Source organism: Cucumis melo, chromosome 12 (genome assembly GCF_025177605.1).
Source record: "Cucumis melo cultivar AY chromosome 12, USDA_Cmelo_AY_1.0, whole genome shotgun sequence".
Lineage (NCBI taxonomy): Eukaryota > Viridiplantae > Streptophyta > Magnoliopsida > Cucurbitales > Cucurbitaceae > Cucumis > Cucumis melo.
This window is the reverse complement of record NC_066868.1, coordinates 23,711,382-23,723,078: the sequence shown is the minus strand read 5'-3', so window position 1 is coordinate 23,723,078 and position 11,697 is coordinate 23,711,382. Positions and strand designations below refer to the sequence as shown.

Genomic DNA, 11,697 nt, shown 5'->3' with positions numbered 1-11,697 from the left:
TAGACTAATTTTTTATAATTAAAAAATTTTACATTGATGCCAATTTTTAAGGTGAATATTTAATAAAAAGTTGATTTGAAAATATAAAAACTTAAAATCTAGTGATCAAATTTTAATAAAACTCAAATGTTAAAGATAAAATTTGATCATTTTTAAATTTAAGAACTAAATTGAAAACAAATTCAAAACTTAAAAATTAAATGTGTATCGTTTTTAAACTTAAGCACGAAATAGAAATTAAACATCAAATCTAGAAATCAAGATGATACTTTTTTTTTGTAATCAATTATAAATAACCCACGCGATAAACTCAAATATTCATTTTAAAAAAAGTCATATGCATATATAGGACATTTTCAAATATAATAAAATAAATTAAGATATCTACAAAATATAGTAAAATTTTGAATTCCCACCGATGAAAATTGATATTGATAGAAACATATCAATGTTTATCACCGATAGAAACTGAAAATTTACTATATTTTATAAATATTTTGTTAGATTTGTCATTTTTTTTTACAATTTTTCTATATATATGTATATGTGTATATATATATATATATATATTTATAAAAACACCCTGAAAACCTCTGAAAAGTGAGATCAACCTTGTTAGGCTGAAAAAACACAAGACACACTAATGCAAGGGGCTCCAAATGAAGATCAAACAAAAGCATCAACAATAATCCAAAAACAAAAGTGCCCTCGTTGCGACTCTTCCAACACCAAATTTTGCTATTACAATAACTACAGCCTTTCACAGCCTCGTTACTTTTGCAAGTCTTGTCGACGCTACTGGACTCATGGCGGCACTCTCCGTAACGTACCCATCGGTGGTGGCTCCAGAAAATCCAAGCGCCCCAAGTCCACATTATTGCCTTCCTCTTCTTCTTCCTCCGACACAACCACGACCCTAACTCCGCCACCGCCCGTAGGATCAGGACCTCTTGATCTTGCAACAGCTTCTTCTTATAATTCTAGTGCTGCCTTTTTGCCATCCTTGGATGTGGGGGCTGCTTATAGTTCATTTGGAGGATTGGCTTGGACTACTACTCCCATCAACAACACAATTATTACTAATAATCATTCTTCCTCTTCAGGTAATAACCAAAATTCTAGCTTTCAAATTGATAATAATTCTTCTGCTTTGCTCCCAAATCATCTCTCTCCCTTTCACCATCCCGAGTAATACTTAACTCCTAGTTCGACTGCATATTTTTTTCCTTTAAACTTTTAGAAAAATTAAAAAGAAGAAGAAGAAAAAAAAAAAAGAAAGAATGGTTGGTCGTATCAAATCACAAGAAAAGACAGTTGCAGCTCGGCTAGAAGTTAAGTACTACGTAAGTAAGTTGGGCTTTTTATCAGTTTAAAAAAGTTTGTAAGATTTTCTTGTGATGTATTAAATGCAATACAAATAGTTAGGTGATGAAAATTATGATCACATGAGTTAAAAGTCCAATTTCTATTTATCTTTGGACTGCATTAGAAAGTGTTTTTGTTTAATACGATTTTCTCTTTATTTGTATTTAAGGACAGTTTAAATAAAATGCTTATCTAAAGTCATGTTATGCTTTTGTAGTAGCAGTGATCAAGTGCAATACCAATATTCCATGTACCTTGAAAGAACTATTTGTTACCTTGCAAGGAGGTGCAACCTAATTAATCATAGAACCAAAATACTTTTCAATTTAACATACTATTTTTTTCATTTATTGTTTTCGTACCACAAAAGTTGCACTCAATAAATAATTTTGGTATCCAAAAGATAAATAAATATATCATTTACCGATTCGTCTATTATCAACAAGACTTGTATAGTAAATTTCTAAGATATTGTTTACTTTAAACATAAATTTTATCTAACTTAAGTTTTAGAACCATCCAAAAGGCCTCACGCTTTTATAAAAATAACGGATAAATTTTCTAACGTAAGGCTTCATTTGGTAATTGTTATTAATATTTTGTCTCTTTAGGTCATGATGAAAAGCAACTTGTTGCATGCATGTGTGTACATTGATTTCTTTAAGCCAATATGAATGGTCATAGATCTCATAATAGGGGAATAAACATCACATGCATGCATGCCTATTTGTTTGATTAATACATCATGTTTTTTTAAAAATTGATATTGAATTGTGGTAGAAATGATAATGCACCAAACCAAAACAAACCAAACCCACCAAGGAAATTGAGCATTAATATAACAAACTACTTGATTAAATAAATTAAATGTCATTTAGTTTTACCAATCAAATTAACAAAAGTAGGTTACAGCATTGAATCTTAATTGATATATCATGTTCAATAATCTCCTTTGATGGTTTTGAAAGGTTGAATTTGAATCAATTCGTATAGATATAATAATTAATCACCAACTCCCACTTTTTGAGTGAAAGGAATCTAATCTTATCATATAAAAAAAAAAAAAAAAAAAGGAACTAGTTCAATTCAAATTATGAAGTGAAAGGTTGGGTATTGTGGTGTATGAGTAAGCCATGAAAACACTATCCGGGTCTGCCACCTCCATTCACATCCCTTTCAACATATATAATCCATGAATCCATGAAGCATAGAAACTTTAAAGTGCCTTCGGAATAATTGATGTAGATACGTATCTAATACTAATACGTTCAGATATGTAAAATAAAGTATCCGACTTTTTTTCCTTAAATTTTAGATATGTGTGAAGGAGATACACCAAATCATATATATATATATGTATATATAACGACGCATCTTTAGACGTATTTGTATCGTAGATTTTCAAAAATTAGTGAATCGTCATATCTAATCGTATCCGTTTCACATATATTCCCATTTGTATCGGTGCTTCATACCTTAATAATTCCAAGTTTTGTCCATTCAATAAATCACAAGAAATCAAATCACTGTCGAATTATATCAACATGCAAAAACTGTCAAATTATATCAACATGCAAATATCAAATATTTTTAATCCTTTAAGTTTTGCATAGATTATAATTTCTTTATTTAGGGTTTGACGTATCTCCTTCCATGATTATATTGGTTCCTGTCTAAACAGTGAATAGAAAATAATTTAAGCGAAAATCTAACTAAATAGGTTCCATGATTAAACCATCTATTGACAATAAATTTGCATGTGGAAGAATTTTTAACATTGCTGATATCAAAGTTTAACTACGTATAACTTTAATATATCTCAAGTAAATGCCCACTAAATATTGTATTAGTAAATATGATTACTAATAATAAGATTTCTATTTCATTTTGGTTTTGGTTTCTATGTTTATTGATTTATATTAATGAAACGGGACTAATAAGAGTGTTGCAGAGGTGTCCATCTAGTGGAAATGTTTCGATACATGTGTTGACTCATCTCGTATTTTTTTTAGAAAAAAAAGGGATCTATAAAGTTTTTAATTTGGTAGTAAAATTTTTTAATTATTAATTAACTAAGTTAGTAAACTTTTTAAGGGTAAAACAAGAAGGCATAATCTCAAAATAAGTAATCGATGAGTTATGAGTTCGATCCATAGTGGTGAGCTACCTAAGAACCGATGTTTTATGAATTTTTTTGACACCAAAATGTTATAGGTTATTCCATGATCAGATAGTCAAAGTATAAGTAAATTGGTCCGAACATTTTTGATAAAATAATTATTTGGTGACTCGTTCAATTTCAATATAAACATTCTCAAAGAGATAGAAAATGGAGAAAGGTTGGTTTGGCCCAAAAAAGGAGAATCTTGGAGTGAAAAAGAGATAGAAAATGGGAGGAATCTTTGATTTTGTGGATTGTTAGACATATCCCACTTGTAATATAATGTATAGTAAGTGACAGATGCATGGAGAGAACAATCCACTGTCCACCTTTAACAACACACATTCATTATGTTTATGGCCCATTCATTTTTACTTTGATTTGATTGATCTATTTCTCACTTTTCCATTTCTTTTCTTATACACCATAAACCAACTGGCGGCTCTAGAATATTTGAATGCAGTTATTTACATTTCTTAAAAAAAAAAACATTATATCAGAAGTGTATTCGAGTAAATAACGGGTCCTAGACATCTTAAATTTGAATTTGAGTATGCTAGATGTTGTTAATTAATTCTTGTTATCACATGTATTCTCTAGTTTGATTGGTGAAATAATAACTTTGTGTGATTATATAATAAATTTTCATGCAATGAATTTTTTATTCCACGTTAATCATATAGTGAAGAACTATGGAATGAAGATTTTTCTAAGATGTATATAAATATCATACTTTTATCGACCTACATTAAAAGAGTTAAATATATATACAAAGAACTCTTTTTCACCGTTCAAATTATTCGTGGTGACATGACACATGTTGTTTTTTAAAGTGGTGCATGTATGCAACAATAAATTTGAAAGGGATTGGAGAATTGGAATTGATCCATTTTTGGATTTAATAATAATAATGATGAGTCGTACATAAAAAAGAGTGTGTGTAAGTTTCTTTGTACGAAAAATAAAGCTGGTGTTTGAGAGGGTTTGTTTTGATAAGGGTTAAGATGTAAAATTCCTATTAAGAGAGATGATGTGAAGGGAGGAACGTGTAAAAGTTTGGGATCGCTTGTACAAGAAGGTTCAATTTTGAAATATTTGTGTCAAATGGCATTATCAATGTTTGAAAAGACAAGGACCCTTCATGCATGCTTGCCTGCCTGCCTGCCTTCGTTGGCCTCTTTTAATTTGTTCATTAAAGATAGAGATATAAAGAGAGAGTGGATTTCCACGTGTCCATTTCCTACTTAACTCCACCAGTTTTAATTATAATTATAACTAATTTTGGGTTAAAGTTCATTACTAAGTAACTCTCTTTTTCTACTCTTGAATTTATATGATCTATTTGACGAATATATATATATATATGTTTTTGAAAACATTTCATCACGTCAAATCATTAGAAAGTACACCAAAACATAACTAATAATCTTTGATCCTACCTCTTTGGTGTCCGAAATTTATAAAGTAATCAAACAAACACATAAACTATAGGAACAATCTTGAATTAAGCGAAGCTAGATAACAACATTTTCGATGCTATTACACATCCCAAGACCAAAAGTGATTTCGAGAGAATTTTAAAAAACAAATTAAAGTTGTTGATGCAAGTTTCTTATCCTAAGTTTCCCTATTATATACACCTTTGGTTCTCTCTTCTGTTTTGGACACATAATTTGAGCAAATTTACAAGAATACTTGCACTGATGTAGTGTTGAGTCGAGTGTGTGTTTTGATGTTTATAAATTTGCAATCTCACATATTGGAGGCTAGTGGTTTGGGGCTATTCTTAAGCTCCATGCTCTAACATTTCCTTGGGATATATATGTGCAATATTGGCGATGTACCAAGAGATGAAGTGTGATCCTCAAAGCTGCAGGGTGAAACACTAAGATCGTTATTAGGGTCAATTTGGCTCAATCATTTCCCCCAGATGAAACACTAAAATTATTGTTACAAAAAACACTAAAATCGATAGCAATTGTGGAAGGATCGTAACTTTTGAAGAGTCCATTTCTGTGAGAATAGACGTCTCCTTCAAAGATGAATGGAGCTTTTGTTGATGTCCTTGAAGGTGCAGTTGTTTCTCTCATTCCAGATGGTCTATGAAATCGCAACCCTCGCGTTGAAGATAATAATTTTATTTGGAGGATTAATCGGGCAGATTAGATTCATAAAACAATATTCTACAGAGTTGCCTCTATTGTTCCAACTCAAAAGATTGGTCATCGTTTTAGAGCCTTAGCCAATCTGCAGTGGATAAAAAGAAGCTCAATATTTTCTCCATGATTCCTGTATAAAGTACAACACTTATGATTGAGCATATGAATTGAGAGCTTCTGAAGGACGTCCATCGTATTAATGCTTTAGTGTTTGGGTTCAGCAAGGACTTGCATTTCTTAGAAAATTTAAATCTCCATAAGTTTTCGCATAGTCAGGTATCAAAAAATGGGTTTTGCTCTCTACTTGAGTTGTTATGCAGCGGAGTCTTGATCGTTGAAGTCTTAAAAGAACCACTGTTGTCAGCTTCCAGATTGGTTTATGTTCGAACCACCATCATTTTATGGCTTTACGAGGCTGCTTTCCATCACTCCTACTCCACTATATACAAATTATCTATCACAAAGAGGTCCAGTATATGATTTCATTGTTCCAAAGCAACACTCCAAGAAGCTTTCCAGAAAGAAATTGGATCCCCATTGTCTATCTTCCATTTGATTTTTGAATTGAACCAATCAAGGCCCATTGTAATGGATCTCCAAAGACTTTTATTACAACAAATTACTTATTTATTAGAAATATTTACACCTAGTAACAAAAGTTCGTTGAAGGACAAAAATCAACTAGGAACGATTTTGTTATGAAGTGTAAATGTACGATCAACTAAAAAATATATCTTAAAAAAAGAGTTTATCATTAGATAAATAGTGGTTGGAACAGTAAATAGTGATGAGTTTTAAAATCAATATACCAAACAAAATGTAGGTCTCATTATTGCTAACATATGTGAGAATGATTTGCATGCAGTCATCACAAAGGTATATCAAAGTGGTACTTAAGGGAACTTATATGCAACCATTAGGGCCAAAATGAAAGAGCTCTAAAATATACAATCATTGATGTTAACAATAATGAGATGATGATCGATATACCCTTATACATACAAGAAAAAAAAAACTATATATGGATGATCAATTTAGTACTAAGGGCAATAATCCTTCAGTTGGTTAGCTGAATGAGATGGATAAGTGAGATATAGTCTAAAAGGAAGTTGAAAATAATATGTGTATTGATGAATAATTTGGCAGGCCTCTTTTTGGGCTAAGTCCAGAGTGATGAAAATGAGATTAATTTAGCCCTTTGGCAGGACTTGCTGTCCTAAACAGCTGTGGTAGTCTCTAGAGGAATAATGTGGGATTCTTTTTCCAGAGAAAGAAAAAGGGAGATAATTAAATAAAGATGAACTTCATTCAATGACCATTTTGATTACTTTTTTCTTAAAATTGTGGCAGTATTATTATTTATTTGTTTATTTAAAAAGAAAACTTGTTTGTTTGTTGATTAATTTCTTTCTTTTATATAAATATATATATATATATATATATATAAAGTATATACTTTCTAAATACCTAAAAGAAACAAGGTAAAAGGGAGGGGGAAAACAACAAAAAGTTATCCAAAAATATATATATATCTTTGGAAGTACACTTAAAGAACAAACATAAAATCTTCAAACATTTTTATTTACATTATTCAATAATAAAAAAAAGAACCTTTTTTTCTCTTTAAACCATAATTTTGTGTTAGGTTAAGCATAATTTTAAGTAGTTAATTAGAACATTTTAAATAATATAATCTATTCTACTACTTAAAAACAATGTGTTAATTTCTTGACTTAAAAAGAAAAAAGAAAAAAGAAGAATATGTTAATGTGATTATGTACGGAAGAGGTTTTAAACTTTAACAACTACAAAATTATTGAGAATAATTATTTATAGATGTAGTTTAACTTTAGCCGCAACTATGGTTTAATAATTGACATTACATCACTAAGTATAATTACCAATATGGGGTTTTGTAATTAACTTAAATTCTGTACATTTTTTTTTTGTAAATATTTCCTAAAATGAAGATACACAAATACAAAACTAAAGTCTCTATTTCTATACAATAACAACATGAACCATAATAATTAAATCATTCAACAAAAATAATAATGGAAAGCATGAAAATTATAATAAAGGACAAAAGAATTTCAGATCAAAAGCATATGATGAGCTGAATTTAACTGATTAATAATACAAAGGTTTTTCCAAATACCCAAATCTCTATACCATGACACCATTATACCCAGCCCCACCAAATAAACCAAAGTTGAAAAATTACCCAAAAAAAAAAAAAAAAATTAAAAGTCAAGTTCTTTCCTCATCTAATCTTTCATTGAGGAAATGCAACATATACCAGCCCCCACTAAAACCCCCACAAACCTAGCTGAAATAGTGTAAATCAAGTAGGTTTTTTTTTCTTTTTTTTTTTTTTTTGTCCCCATATATTTACAATGCCACTAAAAAAACCCAACTTACTGAAATTAAATAAAAGAGGAAGTTAAAGGAAAAGAAAATGACAACTTCTACCCTCCAAATCTGAAAGTTGGAAAAGAGCTAAGCTTCAACTGAATCTCTTGCATGGAAGATGATTGGAATGAGAAGATTTCGCACTGTAGATTCGTAGTACATATTGTATATGTCAGTTGAGCTAAAAGGGATCCGAGGTTCCTCTCAGCGCAAAACCCAGATGGGAAATGGAAATGAAAATTTTAAAATTAACAGACTTTTCAATTTGAGTTCCTTCTTCTTGCTGCTGACATGAACACTCCGATCCCCAAAGTTTGCTCCTTTTTTTCTTTTTTCTTTTTTTTTTTTTGAAAAACCAAATGAGACCCATTCAACTTCACAACAAAGTAGAGAGAAAAAAGGAAGAAATTCTAGAATCTAATGAAGAGATGAAAGTGGGGTTTTTTTTCTCTTTAAATTAGATTTCTTTTTCCCTAGATGAGGGAAGAAGTGATAGAAGAAGCAAGATTTGGAGGATCATGATGCCAATTTTGAGAGGTCCAATTATTAGCAAAAAGAGAATTGTGATGATCATCATTAGATTGAGCAACAATTTCATTATCTGTCTGATGATTTTGTTGTTGATGATCATCATCCTCCCAATTTAACCTCTTCATCCCATCTTCCAATTTCACATCTTTGACATTCAACCCTAGTTGATCTCCACCGTTGGATCCCATCACATGATCATCAAACGGTTGAGAAGAAGCTAAATTTCCGAAAAGATTTGGATCAAACTTAGAAGCAAGTAACGAAGAAATAGAGGTTGAATTAGAAGATGGGTTATTGTTATTACTACCAAATAAACTAGAATAACCTGAAAGGAGTGAACTTGAATTGAACCCATTAAGATTAAAGTCCCTATGATCAATATTAGGAGAAGAAAACCCTAACCCAAGAGCATTTAAATGAGTCTGAAGATGATTGTGATGATGATGATCGTACCCGGAAAATGGAAGGTTGAGATCAGAAGTGGAGCCATAAAAGATATTATGAAGTGGGTTAGTGTTACAAGAAGTCGAAGACGAGGAAGTCGAATCCGGGGCAGTCGGGGCCGGGGAGGATGACGAATGAGTAACAGTGGTGGTGGTAGAGGCAATAGTAGGTCTTTTGAGACGCTTGTTTTTCCGGCAACCGCCACCAACGGGGACGTTCCTTAAGGTGCCACCACGAGTCCAATAACGTTTACAAGCCTTGCAAAAGTGGCGAGGCTGAGACAAGCTGTAGTTGTTGTAGTAACAAAATTTGGTGTTCGATGAATCACAACGAGGACATCTAAGTGGTTCTTGTTGATGTTGTTGTTGTTGTTTTTGTTGAGTCTTTTGATCTTGTTGTTTGTTGTTGTTGTCCATTATTATTCCAGAAGATGAGCCTATAAGATTCAAACCCTTTTGATGATCATGATCTAAACTTGTTGGATGATTATTATTCTTCATCATCTAAAATCAAAAGAAAAGAAAAAGAAGAACAAAAGAAACAATAAGGAATTAATACATAAACATAAATATTGTTCCAAATCCAAAAGGAAACCAACAAAAAAAGAAAAAAGAAAAGGGGTATGGTCAATTTATTTTGACTTACTTGAGGCCATTGATTAGGAGATGAAGAAATGAGAACCATTTTCTCACAGTTTCCCAGCATTATTTTCTTTTTGGATCTCTCTCTCTCTCTGTTTTTTTTTTTTTTTTTTTTGGCTCAGAGAAGTGGAATTTTGTTAGGGGGAAAACAAAGTGTAAACAGACAAAGAGTAGGTGCTGAAACTAGATTATATTTGAGAGTACTCTCTCTCTCTCTCTCTCTCTCTCTCTCTCTCTTTGTGGGGTTGAAATTGAAAATATTATGACTAAAGGAGGAGTGAGATTGGGCAGAGGAATTCAAGGGGATTAATTTGATTATTTATATATATAATATATGTGTGTATAATTTAATGAGAATTTCACATGGTGTGTGGATCTAAATTTTTGAAACCAAACCTATACTCTCTTTCTCTCTCTATTCTCTCTCTCTTCTCTCTTTTTCTTTTTCTTTCTTTGTGTCTGATGAGAACAGTGAAAGAATGTAGAGAAACATTAGAAATCCAATAAAAAAAAATTAAAGGGGGAAATAAAGTTTGAAGAATATTACAGATGAATCTTGAGAGGTTCAAGAAAAGAAAAAGGAGAATGTTTGTAAGATAGATTAAAAAAATGAATTGGCATGCACATATTTGATACTCTTTCTAACTTCTTTTTTTCACAATAAAAATTTATCTACTATATTCGATTATCCAGATAAACTTAGAATTTAGTTTCTATAATTTGATTAACATCCTTTGTGTATCATGTTTTATTAATCATATCTTTTTGAATCAGGACGAAATGAAAGTGTTAAGAATATGACAACTTAGTTGAAATATTTGGACGCACGCCTAATAATCCGTCGATTTCCTTAAAAAAAATTGATAACACCCATATGATAACTTATAAACCATCTCTATAGTAGGAACACTGTTTATGTAAGAATAGTGTAGCATCTTTTAAGACTTTTGCACAACATAGAGTTCGAACCCAAGATTAGATCTAGAGGTTACTACAAAAGTTTACATTGATCAACCTCACGTATCCGGTAAAAATGACACACAAAATAAAACGTTTAGTTATAATTTGTGATCCTGCTCTTATTGTGTGGGTCTTACAATTTTAAGTGAAGTAATATTATGATGAATGTCGAAAGCAAAAGTAAAACAAAATATATAAGAAGGGAATCCCTAGAGTGCTCTATGCCCAATATGTAAAGCATATCTAATTAAAAACCATAATCCCACCACTTCACCACTTCCACCACTTCCACTTTAAACCCCTTCAAACTTTTCTTTCACTGTCTGGTTGTTTTCAGAAAAAGCTTGCTTTCCACAAAATCTAGAATATTTTCATCAAAGTATCTAGTTGAACTAAGAAAAATCTTTTATATTAAATCACTCTTGAGTTCACAACTTAGGGGACTACATTTAATTCTTTTAATATTAGCAAACTTGTTACTTTTTCTTTTCTTTTTAATATATCACCACATCATAAAGTACTTCAAAGGGTAAATATATATCTTAGTCACTAAACCAGGTTCACATTTAGAGTAAATTTGCTTTAATTTGGATAAGATAGAACTAAAATAATAATTAAGGAAAACTACAAGACTATTATTATTATTTTTTTAATAAATCATATTCATCAATGTATTGACACGACCAGACACACATACATTAAAGTAAAAGCGATAAAAATCGAGCTAAGGTAGATAGAGTCGGTAATAATTAAATTGGAAAAAAAATTGCTATAATGTTTAGATTTGAGTTTAGCTAGGGGTTGTGAAAGTAATTAAGCATTACTTAGGTAGAAAAATAATATAAAGCCCCAAAGGCCAAAGGTTTTGATAATAATAAGGGGTGTGGGTTTGGTAGAAAAGTAAAGGAAAAAAAATGAGAGATATGGGAGATGGGGCCATAATATGCAAAGAAAAGGGTTAGTGAGTATTAAATAGTAATTGCATTATTGATGGTTATTATTTAGATGACTTTTGAGGACATCT

At 30.9% G+C, this 11,697-nt stretch overlaps 2 protein-coding genes across 3 annotated transcripts; one reads left to right on the top strand and one right to left on the bottom strand.

Moving 5' to 3' along the window:
- The first annotated feature begins 589 nt into the window (after window positions 1-589).
- On the top strand, window positions 590-1,890 carry LOC103486513 (dof zinc finger protein DOF3.4-like). Of its 2 annotated transcripts, none has more exons than XM_051079876.1 (2): window positions 590-1,103; window positions 1,589-1,890. In XM_051079876.1, exons 1-2 carry the CDS (start codon window positions 644-646, stop codon window positions 1,660-1,662), a joined length of 534 nt encoding a protein of 177 aa, XP_050935833.1. In that variant the 5' UTR covers window positions 590-643; the 3' UTR covers window positions 1,663-1,890. The 2 variants fall into 2 exon arrangements, with proteins under 2 accessions (XP_050935833.1, XP_008442727.2); XM_008444505.3 differs by having other exon boundaries at window positions 1,583-1,890.
- A 5,886-nt stretch (window positions 1,891-7,776) lies between these two features.
- Window positions 7,777-10,174, bottom strand: LOC103486524 (dof zinc finger protein DOF1.4-like). Its single transcript, XM_008444517.2, has 2 exons — window positions 9,718-10,174; window positions 7,777-9,575 (listed from the first exon to the last, which is right to left on the bottom strand). Exons 1-2 carry the CDS (start codon window positions 9,775-9,777, stop codon window positions 8,571-8,573), a joined length of 1,065 nt encoding a protein of 354 aa, XP_008442739.1. The 5' UTR covers window positions 9,778-10,174; the 3' UTR covers window positions 7,777-8,570.
- Between the last annotated feature and the right edge of the window lie 1,523 nt (window positions 10,175-11,697).